Here is a 22,190-nt window from a genome sequence, read left to right on the forward strand (position 1 = left end):
TAATCAAGAGTGTTGTGTGTGAAACTGACAGAACTTTTTGAGTGTTCCATTTTATTTATAAGTGGCATATTACACGTATGCAACGATGGTGAGTTGAATAGCCTTTTAGCGGTGGTATGTTTCTAGGCACTTTGTGTTAACAGCTCTAACACCAATTTTGTTTTGATACTATTTCAAAAAACTCTTAATGCTCCAAGCTTGTAAGAATTGGCCTGACCCCTTGAATGGCTCGGCAGCATGGGTTTTAAATAAATCTTTCCCTTTTTAAATGTTTCACTCTATTTCTACACCATTCTTCTTGACAATTAATTGGATGTGGACTTCACTACAGTTTTTGAGAAAATACTAAATAGATAATTCGTTCATGAGCAACATAATTTTTTTTTAAACATTCCTGCCATACCAGTAAAATTTACATTGAACTAAAGATTTTTTTTTGTACCTCAACCTGAGAATTGATCATCCTCGAGAAGGAATCTGGTTCAAGTGTTGCGATTGTGTTCTATTGCCTTTTTTGCCCTACTCCACCACCAGCAAAACGACCATAATTTCTTCCACATACTGCCATATGATTCTGAAATGGCCCCATAAAAGCGCAAAGGCACATGTATTCTGTGTATGTAAGGCTAAATATACTCCACTAATTTAGATATTTTATTTGCTTAAAACCAAAGCTGACTGAAAATAAATGGAGTGAACACCGTCTATTTTTGGCTTGTTGCCACCTTAGCTACAGTTGCTCAGTGGGCTCAGAGTTGAGGCTTTTAAATGTAACCTAGAGTGAAAAAATGACCCATCTTTTTGATTACATTGTGGCGTGAGGGGGAAGATGACCTTTAACCTTCAACTGTGTTAATATTTTAGTTCAAAATATTTGTTTGTCAAGCAGATTATACCTGCCTACTACTGTGATAACTGTGTAGCCAGTAATTTTAATGAGCTTACTCATGACCTCCTTAACCCTCTTAATCAAAAGACTTTCCTGAATAATAGAGAATCTTTGCAAATGTGATATGATAAATTGTTGGACATCAGATTTGGTAGAAAGATTTTTGCTTGAATTTTCAGAATATTCAAAAGTGAAAAACAAATTTCCTGGCTATATGGTATGAGATATTTCTATGCACATTGTAGGCCATTTTATTGCATTATCTACTCCAACTTGCTGAAATGTAGAACGCTGTAAAGTTCTTTACAAGTTGTATAACCAATGTGTTAAATTTGTTCTGGTTTTATTTATTGGTAATCAACTTGTCTCAATAAATATTATGCTTTTTCAATGTTTAGGTTCTTGACGTTTTGAAATACTTTTTTTAACGTGTTTTTGGTTTAAACCCCTTTAGTTATGTATCTATTTTGTTTTAAAAGTAAAGAACCTTACAGTGCTTTTGTTCTGGTGACAGAGTATTGGTAAAGTACTGCACAAGACATTCCACTTTCAGCACTGGTTGTAACCATTGCATTTTAGAGGAGGGGTAAAAACATACTTTTGCTTCTGTTAGCTTAACTTTTAGTGTCTAACTGTGGATTAGTAATTCAAATTCTATTTATAAAGCATTGCACATTCCAGTAAACTGAGATTCATGTATAATTATTTATGGGCTTGTTTAAGACAGCAGGTATTAAAAACTGCAATACTAAAATGTAATTTTGAATGGTGTTTTTTTTATGTGCCCCTCTACACTGTCAACTTAAAAGATTGTCTCACTATTATTAATTAAGCCTTTTACGACTGCAGCAATTATAGATCTAACTAGATTGAACCACCTTGTCCAGAGACATCAAACATAGCAGGTTGGTGGCTCTGATTAAACCTGTCGTTTCACTTGGAACCATGTCCATTATTTGTATTTATAAACACTGCTTTTTGCATAACCATTAATTAGTTGAGTAAGACTAGTACAAAGCCCATTGGGCATTTACATTATGCAAAGATACAAGTTAGTCTGTCATTAACAGAGTTTGTGGATTTTGATTTTTAGTGGTAGTCATTTTGGAAGGCTGTTCCGAAGCAACCCAGAATTGTACATATTAGGATGAGGGTTCCTGCCCAGGCATTGAGAGAGTTGCCTTAAGAGCCATTATCTGGTCATCATTCAGTTTGCAACCTCCATTCAAGTATGCTTTAAGTAGCATTTACTTTTGAAGATTGGTCGGGGGGTGGTGGGGGGTGGATCACATGCAAGGCTCATGGATTATCTCTGGGCCTTCAGCTGAGGTGTAGTGACCTTCATATAGGTCACCGGGTGATTGTGTTTGCCTGTACAAATCCATAGTGTATATTGTTAACAAAGTAGGAAATCTTAATTACCAGATGTACTTTGCAATATACTATTAGTATCAGAACTATCTGGTGGCATTAAGATTGGGCAATACTTTAGTAGATCCATACATTTATTTGCATGAAGGCCTGCATTGTTTAGAAGTGAAGGTTCAGATTGCAAACTATTTCCAAACTATTGCACAAGTAACATGCATCATTGTTTTTTATTAATACATTGTGTTCCTTTTATTTAAGTCCTCCCTTTCTTCCAATTCACAGTAAGCAAGTAACTGGTTGATGTATCTCTGAACCTGGTAGTTCTTTATAAATGTTTCATTTTTTAATGAGATAGTTTGGCGCTTGGGGGGAGGGGGGTGGAATAACGATCAGTCAAAATCGTATCATTTCTTGACTGAGGCTAACCAAACAAAATGGCGATAGTGCATGGCAGCCCACCATGAGCTTGTTCTGAGATTAATAATCTGTAACAATGACTTGAGGTTTTCAGGTTTTCTACTTTCAGCCCTTGTGCTTTCACCAAATGCTTAGTAAATGATTAGTGTTGAGAACTTGCAACCCAATAAATCTTTAATGGAATTATAGAATGGTTATAACAGGAAAGGAAATTTGGCCTGTTTGTGCTGGCTCTTGGTAAGAGCAACCAATTCGACTCCCCTGCCCTTTTCCCATAGGTTTACAATTTATCTTTTCTCAAAGGGGAGATGGTAGCATAATGGTAATGTCTAAACTAGTAATCCAGGGGACAAGGATTCAAATCCCACCACAGCAACTGGTGGAATTTAAATTTTATTAATAATCCGGAATAAAGAAGCTTGTCTCAGTAAAAGTGACCATGTTGTAAAAACCAGCTGGTTCATAACTCATGGTGTATGGGTAATATGTGGGTAATGGATTGAAGATTGGCTGGCTGGCAGGAAACAGTATGTATAAATGGGTCTTTGTCTGATTAGCAGGATGTGACGAGTGAAGTCCCGCAAAAGTCTGCTGGGACCTCATGCAACATTTTACAATTTACATCAATGACTTGGATGAGGGGAGCAAATTTGCAGACAACACAAAGATAGGTAGGAAAGTATGTTGTGAAGAAGACGACGTATTGAGTTTGTAGATGGATATAGATAGGTTGAGTGAATGGCAGATGGAGTTTAATGTGGGAAACTGTGACACTCTGGCCAGAAGAATAAAATAAGCAGAGTATTACTAAAATGGAAAATGACTGCAGAATGCCACGAAGTAGTGGGATCTAGGTGTTCATGTGTATGAGTCATAAATTAGCATGCAGACGCAGCATGTAATCAAGAAGGCTAATGGAATGCTATCCTTTATGACAAGAGGAACATAAAACTGAGTGTGTTATGCTTCAGTTATACAGGGCATTAAGCGCACATCTCAATTACTGTATGCAATTTTGGTCTCCTTATTTAAAGGAGGATGTAAATGTGCTGTAAGTACTTCAGATGAGATTTATGGATTATTACCTGGAATGAGCGGATTGAGGATAGGTTATTTATTTATTATGGACAAGTAGGCTTACATTAACACTAATAAAGTTACTGTGAAAATCCCCTGTTGGAAGGCTGGGCTTGTTTCCATTGGAGTTTAGAAAAGTGAGGAATGACTTGATTGAAGTATAATTTTTAAAGTTTTTTTGTTTCTGTCACAAGTAGGCTTACATTAAAACGGCAATGAATTCTGGTGCCTGTTCGGGTACACTGAGGGAGAATTTAGCATGGCCAATGCACCTAACCAGCACATATTTTGGACTGTGGGAGGAAACCGGAGTACCCGGAGGAAACCCACGCAGACACGGGGAGAACGTGCAACCTCCGCACAGACAGTGACCCGAGCTGGAAATGTTTTTTAACCCAGGTCCCTGCCACTGTGAGGCAGCAGTGTTAACCACTGTGCCACCGTGCCGCCCATATAAGATCCTGAACAGTATTGACAAGGTAGACATGGAAATGATATTCCCTGTTATGGGTGAATCTAGAACCAGGGGCAATGTTTTAAAATTAGGGGTCACCCTTGTAGGATAGAAATGAAGAGAATTTTTTTGACGTTAGTGCAACTTCGGAGCTCTTTGCCTCAAAAGGCTGTGGAAATGGGGTGACTGAATAATTTTAAGGCAGACATAGCTAGATTTGTGTTGGGCAAAGGAATTAAAGGTTATTAGGCAAGATGGGAATGTGGAACTCAACAAAAACAGATCAGCCATGATCTTATTAAAAGGCAGAGCAGGTCCAAGGAGCCGAATGTTGTCTTCTCCTATTTCATATGTTCTTATGTCCTTTTGGGGAAGAAAATCTGCTTGCCTGGTCTGGCCTATGTTTGAATCTAGACCCATAGCAATATGGTTGTCTTTTAATGGTCCTCTGAAATGGTGTGGCAAGCCACTCGGTTCAAGGACAATTCCCCTTTAAAAGCCATGACTGAACGTGCTTCCATCTCTCACACTTGTACAGTGCTTTCCAGACCTGACCACTTGCTGTGTAAATAGTTTCTCCTCATGTTTCTGGTTCTTCCATCATTCAAATTTAAATGTCTCCCCTCTGGCCTCAATCCTTTGGCCAATGGGAACAGATGTGCTCTATCTTGACCTCTGATGATTTTGAATACCTCTTTTCAAATTTCCCTTCCTCCTTCAAGGAGAACACCTCCCTTCCCCCAAAGGCCCACACCTACAATCTAGCCATATAACTGAAGTCCCTCATCCCTGGAGCCATTCTCATATTTTTTCTGCATCTCTCCTAAAATCTTCACATTCTGAAGTGTGGTGCCCAGACTGGACAAATACTCAGTTAAGGTTGAACCAGTGTTCCATACGTGTTCATCATCTCCTTGCTTTTGTACCCTCTGCCTCTATGTAAAAACCACTTTCTCAACATGCCACCTTCAACAATTTGTGCACATATACCCTCATCTCTCAATTTGTGCACCTGCTTTAAAATTGTACCTTTTTTTATTGCCTTCAGTTCTTTCTATCAAAATATGCTACTTCACCTGTCTGCGCATTAAATATCATCTGCCATTTGTCTGCCCATTCCACCAGCCTGTTGTCCTCTTGAAGTCTTATCACTATCCTTAAAATTGAAATACTTCCAAATTTTGTGTCATCTGCACATTTTGAAAGTGTGATCTATGCACCCAATTCCAGGTATCAAAAAAAAGCAGTGGAGGTTCCTAATACAGCCCCTAGGGAAACCCCCTTTATGCTGTTCCCCACTCTGGCAAAACAAACACTTGCCACTACTGTTTCCTGTCAATTCGCCTCCAATTTCACATCCATGCTACTTACTACCAGTGTCCCTTTTATTTCACAGGCTTCACTTTGCTGGCAGAACTCTTAGGTGGCAATTTATCAATTGCTTTATACGCTCAACCCTCTTACCTCATTAACAAAATAAATCTTATTAAAATGGTTTGCCTCTAAGAAATCAGTGCTTTCTTTCCTTAATTAAGCAATGCTTGTCCAAGTGATAATTTTGACCCAGGCGATTGTTTCTAAAAGTTGTTCACACCATCAAAGTTAAACTGACTAGCCTGTAGTTGCTGGGCATCATTGTACCCATTTTTGAATAAGGACGTAACATTTGCAATTCCCTGGTCCTCTGGCACTACCCGATGTTTGAGGAGGAGTCAACGATTGTGGATAGTACCTACCTGCACTTAACGTTTTCCTGGTGATTTAGCTTAAATGTAGCCAGCTTTCATAGTACCAGTGGCTGGACTATCTATTTTACTGACTTCAGCATTTTCCTTGACAAAGACATGTAAAATATTCATTTAGTGCTTCAGGAGTGCCATCTGCCACCATATGTTTGGTGTCTCAGTTCCCTCACCCAACCTTACTTACCCTTTTACTATTTATAATGCAAAAGAAGACTTTGTTTGTCAGTCTGTTCTCTCACTTTCCCTTTGTCTCATTGCAGAGGAAGAAGTAAAAAGGAACTTTCTATGTTCAGTCTGGATCTTGCTTTGTATCATCAACCTGGCATCAATTGTACCATGGTGTTCACTGCTTCATCTTGCTCTCCATCTCTTTATCCAGGAATCGCCGGCTTAGGTTATTGTGGGAATGTGCCTCGGCTATTCTAAAACATTCTCATTTTTAAAGACAGTTCATCGTTATTGATTGGCCTGCCAGTTATTGATTGCAATTTACCTGGGTGAGACCTGTTCTCACTCCTCAGGAATCGACCATTTTCCAATTAAAAATTGAAACGTTCCTTGTCTTTTTCCGTAGTTACTATAAACCTTACAATGCTATGATCACTGTACCCTAAATGTTCCCCCACTGCAGGCAAAAATATATGGCTCATGGGAGCTTTTCATTTGGCTTTCAAGTTGTATTGCATCTGGGCCATGCGATCGAGAGGACCCAGGAAATATTGAGGAGCAAGTGTCAGAAACTGAAGTGGGGGGGTGGGGGGGGGAGGCTCCAATGCTTTATTTAGAGTGACCGTTGATAGAGGACGACAGGAAGTGGTTCAAGGTAAACTAAGGAGTGATGGTTGGATTGGAGGTGGGTTTTTTATGCTGTAGGAATGGAGTGCAGCTGCTTTGTGAAGAGAGGATGTGGACATGGAGGAGCATTGGGAGCAGTACATAGATTTGTACATTTGTACAAAATGTAAATAACCCTTTGTCTTCTGTTTTCTTCTGACAAATATTTTCATTGATCTGGCAAGCACATCAGCTGCTCTGATTTTGCAGATATATTGATGAATAATTGTTTCATCCTAATCCCCAACAAAGACAATATGAGAACAAGGAGTTGCAGTCTCAGGACACTGGGTAGGCCATTTAATATTGAGATGAGGAGAAATCTCTTCACTCAGAGGGTGGTGAACCTGTGGACTTCTCTACCAGAGAAGGTGGAGGCCAAATATATTTAAGAAAGAGATGGATTTTTCATCTCTAAAGGCATCAAGGGTATGGGAAAAGCATGGGAGTATGGCATTTGAGATAGATTAGCTATCCTATCTGTTTTAGGATAATCACAGCCCCCCATTACAACTAATCTATAGTTTGGTACTGCTAATTTCACAGTAACTTTGTTTTGTGATTACCACTGTTGTGGAAGTAAATTAATTTATCAATCAAATTTTAAACAGGCAAATTAAAATATTTCAGCTTCAGATTTTTTTATGGAAGCCTTTCATGGGGAAGGAAAATGATCATAATTAGAAGTGGAGGAAAGAGGAGAAACTCTGGCTCAAATCACAAGTTAGAAACCTCAGAAAACTGGCAATATGAATTGTTAGTAGATAAAGAGAACAACTGCAGAGAGTGGAGGAAATTATCCTAACTTTGCAATGCAGAATACAGTTGGCTTTTCATACATGTAGTAATGGTAGTGACAGAATAACTTCTTGGGATGTTGCATTTGTCTTTCTGATGGAAGAGTGTTTTTGTTATGAGGCCACGCGAAGCACACTTTGTCAGCAGGAGGGCACCATTTCTATTGGCTTTTCCCACCCTGTTTTTTTCCAGTAGTTCTGCTCTGGATGTCAGGGTTGCAGCTAGCCCTGGCATTGAAGTCCCCTATAAGGATGTTTTTTTTCTTTTTGATGACAGTGACCTTGAAGTCTTCAGAGTAAAACTTTTCTTTAACATCTTCGTCAAAGTCAGGGGCAGGAGCATAAGTGCAGAAGGTGATGGCATGTTGGTTACAGCTGAGCTGTAACTGAAGCATCATGAGTCTTCCATTTATACAATTGACCAATTGGCATTGTTTTGGCGTTGTATTCAAGTTCCTACTGCAGATGGTACTAATTCTCCATTTCCACAAGATTTGGCTTCTGGACACTGCTGGAAGCCTGTACTTGACTTTGTTTAACGTGGGCTCCTTGGGACTCTATCATCGTCCACACAATCTTGACTAATGTTATTAAAATGTCTGATTTCATGATGAATTTGTTTTAGTACTAAAACATTTAGGTTGGGATTGAAGTTTTAAAAATAAGATAATGGTAGCACCTTGTTTGAGAGTTTGGCAAACAAAGACTAAAGTAAATGTTTGTTTAATAAGGTCAGAATTAGAAATTTGAAAACATGAACAATGGGTAACCTTTCTGAGTCTTGGTTAGGGTTGGCAACCCTCCAGGATTGGCCTGGAGCCTCCAGGAAATGTAGATCAATCCCCAGGACACGGCTCTTTGCAACCCTGGAGAAATATCATCAGGACATTCGTGCAGTATTTCTTTTCCATTTTTAAAAACATTTTCCTTAACCAGATACAAAATGTAAAAAATGGGAAATAAGGTTGTTTGGCTGATAGTGAAGCATCACCGAATTGGGTAATGAGTCCTTTTGCTTTCCAGTTGGCATAGAAAGGCAGTGTGTGCCAAAGATGGATGTATTGATAGACTAATAGCTGGAGCATGGGAGCAAATCATAGGAACATATAGGAATTAGGAGCAAAAGTAGGCAAAGCAGCCCTTCGGGCCTGCTCTGCCATTCAATCAGGTCATAGCTGATCTGGCCTCAAATCCACATACCTGTTCCCCATATCCCTTTAACCCATTTTTAAAATCACAAATATATCTACCTCCTCCTTGAAACCATTTAATGATTCAGACTCCACTGCGTTATAGGACAGCAAGTTCCACAAATCCACCACCCTCTGTAAGAAACAGTTCCTCCTCATCTCAGTTTTAAATCTACCGCCTCTCAACCTCTACCTGTGACCTTTTGTTCAAGATTGCCCCACAAGGGTCTACCTTTAGTCTACGTTTAGTCTACCTACATTTAGTCTTGCTTTACTTTATCAATCCCTTTTAGTATTTTATATATCTTGATCAGATCCCCTCTCATCCTTTTAAACTCCAGCGAGAATAAACCCAAACTGTTTAATCTCTCCTCGTACGTCAACCCTTGCATCCCCAGAATCAATCTGGTGAACCTCCTCTGAATTGCCCCCAATGCCATCACATCCTTCCTCAAGTCATGTGATGAAACCTCCAGGAATGCAAGTATTCACAGTTGGCAACCCCAGTATTGGTAGACACAAGGAGCTAGATTTTCCAATCAGGAATTGGGAACCCTATTTCCAATACTGATCAGGCAAAGAAATGCACACTTAATTCCTATTTTGCTGAATGATTTTCCAAAGAAGGATCATTCACAGCTGATCCGGTGCTGAAAATCTTGTAGGGTGCAGCGTAGAGAATCTGTGTGAAGCCACATCCCCTTTCATGGTGCGAGCTGCTGTATTTGGGTAAGGAAAAAGTTTAAATATCCCAAAGCTGCCAGAAGGAAAGGGAGTAGGGTGGCAACTAGATTGGGAGAGTTGGGTCAGATCGTGGGGGAATCGTTTGGGTTGGGGGGCAGTGAGTGACTGAGGAGTCCGTTGTATAGTTAACCAGGTATTGGACCAGGTTTTCCTTCTGTTTAACATTCCCTGGGTAACTATTGAGGTAAGTTCGAACTGTGTGAAATCTCCAACTCTAATTCAGAGTTGGAGACTTTTATGTTGGGCCCTGGGGAGCACGAAAATTGCCCATCAGAGGTTCAAACCTTCTGAGCAATTCCCACAGAGTCCTTCTATTAGGATTTCAAAGGAGCCCGAAACACAATTTCTGGGGTATATCTGTTCTTAGACCACTTAAAGATCAGAAGATGTAGACTAATATGCCTATAGCTGTCCTCATAAAGAGGTGTAAATTATTCATGTGGATCCCAGGTCAAAGAAAGGTTTGCAAGCAAATGGAAAGCAAGGGAACATCCTTAAGTATCAATCGATTTTCAGATCAAGGACAAGTTTGGGAATTGATGCTAATTAATTGAAATCTCCATCTGGGATATGTGTTGCCATGGGAATAGATTGAATGGAGACAGTCTTCTGTTTTGAATGTCTGTTTTCCTCACAGTCAACTTGGAAGGCTATGAGAAGACTGTTATGCATTTGCCCGCAGCCAGCACATGGAGCAAAGAGGCTATTAGGAATCTGAGATGTTTCTGATCTGGAGTCAATCAGCAGAAATTGAGAGTGGGCCCCTTGCTTGGAATGAGAAGTCTAAGTGAATGAGGAATTTAAATTGTCAGATCTGCCTAATAAAGTTTGTGGACAGACCTGCAGTGGAATCTTTGCACGGAATGAAAGGACTCTGGAAGTCTTAAGAGCCAGACTGGGAAACTGAGTCGGTGAATTCCTGAGAACTGTGGCACACTTTGATTTGGTCCTAAGAGAGTAAAGGAACCCTTGAGATCCTACAATGTACAGGAGAACTCTTGGGTGCAAATAAAATAGAACACTGCCTTGTTGCTATTTTCGGGCTTAAATAATGATTTACAAAATATAGTGTTAAGTTAGTACTTGCTTTGTTTAATTCTTGTACAGTAAAAGTTTTTGTTTACAGCATGAAATCTTGTGGTATGATTGTTTCAGTTAATAACGGCGAGTTTGAAGTTCTTTTTAAAAGTCAATGTTCTCCCCTGAGGCATCCAGTGAGATGCACAGTCTTCCTTCACATGTTCTGTAGTTGAGGACTCTTTGAACTGCATTTTGTCTGGCATCTTCCTGAATCTTGCCATCATGGGTGGTTCTACCAGGAGCAAGGAGCTCCTATGGTATCACTCAAGGGATCATGGAGACAAGTCTCTTCATGTCAAGGTGGCAATCCCTGGCAAAGAACATCCTGAATTATGTCATTCTTCAGGTCAGAGATCTAAGTGATGTCTCTGTCATTCAGTTCACGTGGGGGACTGATGCCTGCTGGAAGATCATCAACTTGTTCAATCAGTGATGCATATCTACCTAGCACCAAACATTGCAAGGTGCACAAGTCCAAGAGGAAGGAGTAAATGTCCTGGTCCTAAAACAGCCTGATTTGAAGATAGGAATTCTATGTGCAGCTCAAAATCAATCTGAAAAATCTTCTCACATCCCATTCTTAAATCCCAGTTTTCTGGAATTAAATCAGCTGTAGTCGACTTCGATCTCCAGACATTGGGTTTGAGCATAATTGCGCCTCGGACTGGTTTGGCAAAAATGATGCTCAAATATGCAACCTCCTGGAACAAAAATAAAACTACCTTTTTTGCTTGACTGAGCAATCCAACATTGCAATTCAAGAAGGCAACATTCTATCAATCAAGTCTGATGTCCAAAGAAAGAACATGTGGTGGGCAGAGAGAGCCTGAGAGATCCAACAGTATGCTGATCATCATGACAGACTAAACTTTTTCTGAAGGCCATCTATAAACCAAGGTCAAAAGAACAAAATCCCCTTCATTCATGATGGCGCTTCTGTTAAGAATGACAATGCCTTCCGTCAGTGCTGGAGTGAACATTTTCAACAACTCAACTGTGAATCCACACTGGCAGCTGATGATCTCCAGGCATTTCCCCAGAACCCTGTGGTCGAATCCATGGATGAACCGCTATCAATGGGAGAGTTGCAGCAAGCAATCAAACATGAAACGCAACAGCCTGCAGTCCTGGTGGTTTTCCAGCTGAGGTCTTCAAAGCTTTCTTCAAGACTCCTTGCATTAATTACTCCTATAGATTTGGGAGGAAACATCTCCCCCTTCTCACATGTCTTCAGGAACGTAACAATTGTGACTGTCTTCAAGAAGGGAGTGAAATCTAAAACCTATGGAAACAAGTGAGGCGTTTCCTCCTTATCTCCTGAATTGCCTACTTCCCGTGAGTGGAACAGTTCTCCCAGACACTGTAACTTTTGATTTTCCAAAGGAGATTGTGACTTAGTCTTTGTTGCCAGACAAATGGAAGAAAAACGTTAGGAATACCAGGAACACTTCATTGCGTTAATTGACCTGACCAATAAGCATTTGACTGAGTAAATTGTGAAGCTCTATGGACTGTGCGCCAAAGATTTGAATGTCCATGAAACTTATCACAGCTGTCACTGCTTCATGATATGACTGCAGCTATCAGGAGTGGAAGATCTGAAATGGGCACCTACAAAATCTGACTTTTTAAATTCATTCGTGGGCCCATGGGCATCGCTGATTGGCCAGCATTTATTGCTCATCCCTAGTTGCTGTGGCTCTGGAGTCACATGTAGGCCAGACCAGGTAAGGACGGCAGATTTCCTTCCCTAAATGCCATTAGTGAATCAGATTGGTTCTTCCGACAATTGACAATGGTTTCACTGTCATCAGTAGATCCTTAATTCCAGATTTTTAAAATTGAATTCAAATCATAGAACCCCTACAGTGCAGAAGGAGGTCATTTGGCCCATCGAGTCTGCACCGACCACAATCCCACCCTATTCCCGTAACCCCACATATTTACACCAATATTTTTCAAACCCTTGATTTGAACACACTGCTCCCAACTAGCTCAATGTTTTGATTGCAAATGAGTTAAAAGCAGAGGGGCTTGTAGATAGACTGTTCCAACAAGAGGAGTTCCATATTGTTGCCTTGCACTGGGGACCTGCTAAGGGGCTGTCATCATAACAGCTTCCCTAACTTTGTCTTAGTCTATTTGCTGCTCAAATCCTCATTTGTGCTTTTGTTACTTCCAGACTCAGCTATTCCAACTCTCTTGGCCACCCTCCCATTTGCCACCCTCTATCTCATTCTGTTACTCCAAAACTCTGCTGCCCAATTTTATTCCTTACCAAGCCTACCTCAGCCATCATCCTTGTGCTTGCTGACCTAAATTGGTTGCTGGTTCACAAATTTTAAAATATTATCCTCCTGTTTCTGGCCTTGCTCCTCCCTATCCTGGTAACACTATACTTTGCCTACCGCAACAGGTCCACAGCAGACACCATCTCCCTGGCCTTGCACTCAACCCTGGAACACCTAGATAAACAAGTACACCTATGTCAGACTCCTATTTATTGACTATAGCTCAACCTTCAACACTATTATTCCCACGAAACTCATCTCCAAACTCCATGGCCTGGGCCTCTGCGACTGGATCCTGAACTTCCTAACTCACAGACCACAATCAGTAAGGATAGGCAACAATACCACCTCCACGACCACATCCAGCCCCCTACTATGCTCCTTATACACCTATGACTGTGTGGCCAAATTCCCCTCCGATTCGATTTTCAAGTTTGCTGATGATACCACCATAGTGGGTTGGATCTCAAACAATGATGAGACAGAGTGCAGGAATGAGATAGAGAATCTGGTGAACTGATGCGACGGCAATCTCTCCCTCAATGTCAACAAAAAGAAAGAGATTGTCCTCAACTTCAGGAAGTGTAAAGAAGAACATGCCCCTGTCTACATCAATGGGGAAGAAGTAGAAAGGATCGAGGGCTTCAAGTTTTTAGGTGTCCAGATCACCAACAACGTGTCCTGGTCCCCTCCATGCTGACACTGTAGTTAAAGCCCACCAACGCCTCTACTTTCTCAGAAGACTAAGGAAATTTGGCATGTCAGCTACAACTCTCCAACTTTTACAGATACACCATAGAAAGCATCCTTTCTGGTTCCTTATTTGCCCAAGACCACCAGAAATTACAAAAGGTCGTGAATGTAGCCCAATCCATCACACAAACCAGCCTACCATTCATTGACTCTGTCTACACTTCCTGCTGCCTCAGCAAAACAGCCAGCATAATTAAGGACCCCACGCACATCCTGGACATTCTCTCTTCCACCTACTTCCGTTGGGCAAATGATACAAAAGTCTGAGGTCACATACCAACCAACTCAAGAACAACTTCTTCCCTGCTGCTGTCAGACTTTTGAATGGACTTACCTTGCATTAAGTTGCATTAAGTTTCTCTACACCCTAGCTATGACTATAACACTACATTCTGCACTCTCTCGTTTCCTTCTCTATGAACGGTATGTTTTGTCTGTATGGTGTGCAAGAAACAATACTTTTCACTGTGTGTTAATACATGTGACAATAATACATCACATCAACATAGAAAATAGGTAGGCCATTTGGTCCTTCACCATTCAATATGATCATAGTTAATCATGCACTCAGTATCCCACTCCTGCTTTCTCTCCATATTCCTTGATCCCTTTAGCCACGTCCACCTCCCTCTTGAACATATCTAATGAACTGGCCCCAACAGCTTTCTGTGGTAGAGAAGTCCACAGGTTCACAACTCTGAGTGAAGAAATACTTCATCTCAGTCCTGAATGGCTTACCCCTTATTCTTAAATTGTGACCCCTAGTTCTGGACTTCCCCAACATTGGGAACATTCTTCCCGCATCTAGCCTAATCCAATCCCAACAGGATTTGATATGTTTCTATGGGATCCTCTCTCATTCTTCTAAATTCCAGTGAGTACAAGCCCAGTCGATCCAGCCTCTCTTCATATGTCAGTCCTGCCATTCCAAGAATCAGACTGGTGAACCTTCACTAGACTCCCTCAATAGCAAGAATGTCCTTCCTCAGACTCGGAGACCAAAACTGCACACAATACTCAAGGTGTGGCCTCACCAAGACCCTGTATAACTGCAGCAAGACATCTTTACTCCTATACTCCAATCCTCTTGCTATAAAGGCCAGCATGCCATTCTTCGCCACCTGCTGAACCTGTAAGACCATAAGACATAGGAGCGGAAGTAAGGCCATTCGGCCCATCGAGTCCACTCCACCATTCAATCATGGTTGATTTCAACTCCATTTACCCGCTCTCTCCCCATAGCCCTTAATTCCTCGAGAAATCAAGAATTTATCAATTTCTGTCTTGAAGACGCTCAACGTCTCGGCCTCCACAGCCCTCTGTGGCAATGAATTCCACAGACCCACCACTCTCTGGCTGAAGAAATTTCTCCTCATCTCTGTTCTAAAGTGACTCCCTTTTATTCTAAGGCTGTGCCCCCGCGTCCTAGTCTCCCCTGTTAATGGAAACAACTTCCCTACGTTCATTATCTTGTAAGTTTCTATCAGATCTCCCCTCAACCTCCTAAATTCCAACGAATACAATCCCACGATCCTCAGACGTTCATCGTATGTCAGGCCTACCATTCCTGGGATCATCCGTGTGAATCTCCGCTGGACCCGCTCCAGTGCCAGTATGTCCTTCCTGAGGTGTGGGGCCCAAAATTGCTCACAGTACTCCAAATGGGGCCTAACCAGTGCTTTATAAAGCCTCAGAAGTACATCCCTGCTTTTGTATTCCAAGCCTCTTGAGATAAATGACAACATTACATTTGCTTTCTTAATTACGGACTCAACCTGCAAGTTTACCTTTAGAGAATCCTGGACTAGGACTCCCAAGTCCCTTTGCACTTTAGCATTATGAATTTTGTCACCGTTTAGAAAATAGTCCATGCCTCTATTCTTTTTTCCAAAGTGCAAGACCTCGCACTTGCCCACGTTGAATTTCATCAGCCACTTCTTGGACCACTCTCCTAAACTGTCTAAATCTTTCTGCAGCCTCCCCACCTCCTCAATACTACCTGCCCCTCCACCTATCTTTGTATCATCGGCAAACTTGGCCAGAATGCCCCCAGTCCCGTCATCTAGATCGTTAATATATAAAGAGAACAGCTGTGGCCCCAACACTGAACCCTGCGGGACACCACTTGTCACCGGTTGCCATTCTGAGAAAGAACCTTTTATCCCAACTCTCTGCCTTCTGTCTGACAGCCAATCGTCAATCCATGTTAGTACCTTGCCTCGAATACCATGGGCCCTTATTTTACTCAGCAGTCTCCCGTGAGGCACCTTGTCAAAGGCCTTTTGGAAGTCAAGATAGATAACATCCATTGGCTCTCCTTGGTCTAACCTATTTGTTATCTCTTCAAAGAACTCTAACAGGTTTGTCAGGCACGACCTCCCCTTACTAAATCCATGCTGACTTGTCCTAATCCGACCCTGCACTTCCAAGAATTTAGAATCTCATCCTTAACGATGGATTCTAGAATTTTGCCAACAACTGAGGTTAGGCTAATTGGCCTATAATTTTCCATCTTTTTTCTTGTTCCCTTCTTGAACAGTGGGGTTACAACAGCGATTTTCCAATCCTCTGGGACTTTCCCTGACTCCAGTGACTTTTGAAAGATCATAACTAACGCCTCCAATATTTCTTCAGCTATCTCCTTTAGAACTCTAGGATGTAGCCCATCTGGGCCCGGAGATTTATCAATTTTCAGACCTTTTAGTTTCTCTAGCACTTTCTCCTTTGTGATGGCAACCATATTCAACTCTGCCCCCTGACTTTCCTGAATTGTTGGGATATTACTCATGTCTTCTACTGTGAAGACTGAGGCAAAGTACTTAAGTTCCTCAGCTATTTCCTTGTCTCCCATCACTAGATTACCAGCGTCATTTTGGAGCGGCCCAATGTCTACTTTTGCCTCCCGTTTGTTTTTAATGTATTTAAAGAAACTTTTACTATCATTCCTAATGTTACTGGCTAGCCTACCTTCATATTTGATCCTCTCCTTCCTTATTTCTCTCTTTGTTATCCTCTGTTTGTTTTTATAGCCTTCCCAATCTTCAGCCAACCTTCAGCAACTGTTCCACCGTGACACCCAGGTCATGTTGCACTTCCCCTTTTCCTAAACTGCCACCATTCAGATAATCTTCCTTCCTGTTTTTGCCACCAAAGTGGATAACCTCAGATTTATCCACATTATATTGCATTTGTCAAGTATTTGCCCACTCAGCCAACCTGTCCAAGTCACCTTGCAGCTTCTTAGCCTGCAAATTTGGAGATGTTGCATTCAATTCCTTCACCCAAATCATTTAATGTATATTGTGTATAGCTGGGGTCCCAGCACTGAACCCTGCAGTACCCCACTAGTCACTGCCTGCCACTCTGAAAAGGACCCATTTATTCCCACACTCTGCTTCCTCTCTGCCAACCAGTTCTCTATCCACATCAATACATTACCCCCAATACCATGAGCTTTAATTTTACTCACTAATCTCTTGTGTGGTACCTTGTCAAAAGCCTTTTGGGAGTCCAGATACACAACATCTACTGGTTCCCCTTGCCCACTCTACTGGTCACATCCTCAAAAAGTTCCAGAAGTTTTGTCAAGCATGATTTCCCTTTAGTGAATCCATGCTGACTTGGACCAATCCTGTCACTGCTCTCCAAGTGCTGTTATTGCATCCTTAATAATTGACTTCAGCATTTTCCCCACCACCGATGTAATCTCCTACTATCTTGAAAATTCTCCATTCTTCCATCCCTCCTAACCTCACTATTGGCAGCTATGTCTTCAGTTGTCTGGACCCTAGGTTTTGGAATTCTCTCCCTATACCTTTACATTTCTATCTTTCTTTTAAGACCCAACTTAAAACCTAAATGAGCCATCATTTAGCCACCCCTCATAGAACACAAGAAATAAAAGCAGGAGTAGGCCACCAGGTCCTTCAAACCTGCCCCACTATTCAATACGATCATGACTGATCTATACCTGCCTCAACACCTTTTCTGTGGCATTTTCCTGTCGCCCTCTATTCCTCGAACTATCAAATATTTATCCACCACTTTAAATACTTCTAATGATCCAGCTAACTCCAAGGAATACAGACCCAGGCTATTTAGTTTCTCTTGACAGGACAGCCCTCTCATCCCAGGAATTAGCCTGATGAATCTCCATTTGACTGCCTCCAATGTTACTATATCCTTTTTAAGGTAAGGGGACCAAAATTGTACTTAGTCCAGGTGAGGCCTAACCAGCAGCCTATTATCATCTTAGTTCGGTGTCAATGTTTGGCTGATTACACTCCTGTGACATTCCCATATGTTAAAGTTGCTATACAAAATGCAAGTATTTATAACAGGAAGTTTTACATATAAGCTATATTCATGAATATGAAAATCAGGAACAACATAATTATACAGCTAGCATTCTAAAACTTTTAATCATTAAACAATATGAAGATAGTCTTAATTTACTTAGTTCTGAATCCAGCAGAACATCAAATGAAGTCAAAATTCAAATATTTCAAGTATTAAACAAAATACAGCAAGAATACATAGGAACTTAGGAGTAGGAGTAGGCCATTCAGCCTCTCAGGCCTGTTCTGCCATTCAGTAAGATCATGGCTGATCTGGTTGTGGTCTGAACTCCACTTTGCCTTCTGCCCAAACTCTCATTTCAGACTAGTGTGTTGTCTAAATTCAAACTTTGACTGTTCTTGTGCAAGTCTGAGCATAAGGTGAAAAACTAAATAAGAGAGGGAAATGTACTACAGAGCAGAACAGAGGAAAGTCTGAGTGTTTGAAGACAGAGGTGATAGATGAAATTTTTCAATTTGCTAACATTTCTCAGCGCATATTACTTTTTGACCAAAGCAAGAATTCATTTCACACAAAATCTAGATGTCCTTAACCTAAAACAAACAAGTGTTTTTTTTAATGAACAGTGCAGTGTACCACGCTGTTAGCAGTTACAATTAAAGGTGAAAAGCCAATAAGTACTTGAATTTAGTGTATTTGTATTGAGGGCTAATACTTGACCAATAGAAGATGCAATAGTAGTAGCATTTTAGTGCTTGCTCACATCCCAGAATTGTCCTAGAATTTCCAGGGCACTAATGTGAACAGTCCAGGGGAAAAATATATTATGTCTTTTCTTTTAAAAAGAGGTTTTTCATTTTACTTAAACACTCTAATTTTATTTATATGTTGGTGGGGGGGGGGGGCAGGCAGGGATATTTGAATGGGGCATGCGATGTAACCTCCAGAATATATTCATACTGAGTTGGCAACCCTAAGAATTGCGAGATCACAAAACTCCCCATAAGGTGGCAATCTTTTTCAGAGAGGGCAAAAGGTATATTCGAGAGTGGGGGGGGGGGGGAAATCAACTGGTATGTTAGAATATTTCTGAGATTGTGATTTTAATGTGGTGTTTCAGCATGGAAAAATTGGTTTGCTTTCCATCGATGTTGCATTTGGCCTGAAGTGTTTGTTGCTGAAACTAGAAAATAAATTGGAAAAATTGTCTTTGCCAAGACTGATGTCCCTCACTTTAACAAATACAAAAGCTTATGCTTCAATTTCATTTGCAACGTAGGCACGTTCCAATTTGAAACAAAAATGAGCCTTGAAACCTTAGTTACTCAGAGCCAACTCTGGGCCTATTTACTTACAGTAGTGTTGGCTTAGAAGATTTAGAGATTTCAACATGGAACAATGAATTGTGTGCCTGTTGATAGATTATTATGTCTGTCAGCTTGAAGAAAAGTGGGAGCATGTGTTTAAGTTATGCAGAAGTAGGAATTGATTGGATGTTAGGGGGTGGTTCTTACCCTTGAGCCTCTGGAATGCACTGCTGGATGGTGCAGTGGGCACTGACTCTTCTAACCTTCAGTTGGGAGTTGGTCCAGTTCCCAGCTGGGGCAGAGACCATATCATTTCAAAGTTACGTAGGTTTACAATTAACATAGACAGGAAGGAATTTTTTGTTAAACTCTCCTGGTTATTACTTACTGTGGAGGTTGGAAAAGTGAGAAAACATGGATTATTTATCCATTAGATGGTGAAATAATTGGTAGCAGAAACTTAGCTGAGGAATAAAGAGAGAAATAAAATTGAATACAGTGCCTGTCTGTCATTTCCCAAATGCTATATGAAGCAACCAAAGGCAGCAAATTTTACTGTTTTATTTTGTTAATGTCCCATATTTTTAGAGGAGGTAATTCTGAGTATGAAATTGATGGTATGGCTGTCAGGTTTATATTTTTCCCCATTGCCTCACCTCTCCCACTGACCTTTGTACCTAATGCATTAGCCTTTCTGAATGCAGTCACCAATGATTTCAGTGTCCACATTGATGCTAATCCAAATTACCTACTATACATATTGGATAGTTTTATATAAATGTATATAGCTAATGAGAAGGACTGAAAGTGTAGATTTAATTGTAAATTACAATGAGTGTGGGCAGCATAGTGGTTAGCACTGCTGCCTCAGTGTCAGAGACCCAGGTACAATTCTGACCTTGGGTGGCTGTCTGCTTGTACGTTCTTCTCATGTCTGCATGGGTTTCCTCCAGTTTGCTCCCACAGTCTAAAGATGTGCAGGTTAGGTGGATTGGCCATGCTAAATTGCCCCTTAGAGTCCCAGGATGTGTTAGGTTCGGGAGATTAGCAAAGTAAATATGTGGGGTTACAGGGATAGGGCCTGGGTAAGAAGCTGTTTCAGAGAGTTGGTGCAGACTCACTGGGCCGAATGGCCTCCTTCTGCACTGTTGGAATTCTATGAAACGCCTGACATTAAATTATGCAAGTCAGGCAATACTAAAAGTGAACCAGGCTTTTAAGTATCATGTGAAATATTCTGTTAGAAACTAATTTTAAGAAAACTGAAAGCTGCCCCATTCATGCATTTTTCTGTCACTGTGTTCACAATTTCTTCAAATATGTCCAGTATGCCACAGTACTTGAAAGCAGAATAAGTATAATATGTAACTGCACTTCAACTAGAGAATAGTTGTTAACATGCTGTAAGCAATCTCTTTGTGATTGACAGTAATGGAAACTGATATGTGCTATTTTCCCAATTCTAGCAAGGGCAGTTTGTGGCGAGTGTGATCAATACATGGAGGTGGGTGGGGAATGGGGACAGGGGGGGAAAAGAGAAGAAGTGTCACCTACTGTCTTGTGCAATTACGTTTGCTGATGGAATTATGCATTTACATTTTTACAAAAGGCAAGTTTCTAAATTATGTAGATCACCAACACAATAATTAACAGTTTCCCTGAGACAGTGTAAGGCACAATGGTGTGCATAAACCCTGTGACCCTGCTTTTGGTGATTCTGTACCACAGTGAATAACAACAGCTTACCTATGAAAATGCTCAGCAGGTCTGTCAGCATCTGTGGAGGCAAAATGGAGTTAACATTTCGAGTCAAATACAACTTCTTCAGAACTGGAGTTCTGAAGAGTCATTTCCAACTCTAAACATTAACTCTCTTTCTCTACAGACGCTGCCAGACCTGCTGAGTATTTCCAGTACATTGTTTTCACTTCAGATTTCCAGCATCCACAGCATTCTGCTTTTATTTTAGATTAGCAGTAGATGTGAGTATCAATATACCATTCTCCAGAAACTCTTGCTCATGTCATTGTGGTTCTTGTGGTTCTCTTGTTTCAATAATTTAAACATGTCTTAAGGTTCAGAAGGCAATGAATGATTTCCATTTTGTGTATGTGATTTCACTTTGAGAAGAGCAGCTTGAATTCGAAAATGTGTCCTTGACTCCATAGAATAATTCTTGTAGTTTTGTCTGAAAGAGAGTAAGTAACCCAGTGTGAATTCTCCAAGAGATTACTTGTGTTATCTGGATGCATTTACCTAAAGAGTTAAAAGATACATGGAGATGGACATGCACAAAATTATTTGAAATATTTTGAATCAAAACATTTATTTACATTGCTTCTCTATATGCACCCATTTTGATAGCTCCGGCATTTGTTGCTCTGTATTATGCTTAGAACTGTAACATAGAGACAGCTGGGAAATAAACATTTGTGCTGAGCATTTTTTTTCCAATAGCTTCTGGCATTATGAATGTGGATGGGAGATATATTTCCTCCTCTTGGTGTCAGTGGGCAAACATGAATCCTAAACTGAAATGCAACTCTAACTCCTTTGTTCACAGCAAATGTATTCAGTTTTTAACGAGGTGCTACAAGGATCATAAGAGGACACCATTACATTCGGACCATAAGCTTTATTTTAAACATTTTAACAAAGTTAAAGTTACCAGCTTAAAAAGTTTATGGAATTCCCAGGGAGCAATTTAAACTTAGCTTTACACAGTCATATTAATGTGGTTGTAATGTAAGACAGCCTTTTGGGTATGCCTTTTACCACCTACCTCAATTTGGATAACTGTTTGAATTCAACTACACAATTTTAATTAATGCAAATCCACTTTACCCTGATGCAAATTTTGTGGTATAATCATCCTATAAGTGATGCATTGCAGTTACTTGTCAAGACTTCAACACACCTCCCAAATCCTTCCTCCCAACAGT

At 40.6% G+C, this 22,190-nt stretch overlaps 1 protein-coding gene across 2 annotated transcripts in view; it reads right to left on the minus strand.

Moving 5' to 3' along the window:
- Positions 1–17,983: 17,983 nt before the first annotated feature.
- Positions 17,984–22,190, minus strand: part of ttc39a (tetratricopeptide repeat domain 39A) — a 92,092-nt gene continuing 87,885 nt past the window's right edge. For both annotated transcript variants that reach the window (XM_078218552.1, XM_078218554.1), the window contains exon 18: positions 17,984–21,436. In XM_078218552.1, the coding sequence (XP_078074678.1) occupies positions 21,319–21,436 (118 nt within the window). In that variant the 3' untranslated portion in view covers positions 17,984–21,318. The remainder of the gene's footprint in view (positions 21,437–22,190) is intronic.

Source organism: Mustelus asterias, chromosome 8 (genome assembly GCF_964213995.1).
Source record: "Mustelus asterias chromosome 8, sMusAst1.hap1.1, whole genome shotgun sequence".
In the NCBI taxonomy this organism is placed as follows: domain Eukaryota; kingdom Metazoa; phylum Chordata; class Chondrichthyes; order Carcharhiniformes; family Triakidae; genus Mustelus; species Mustelus asterias.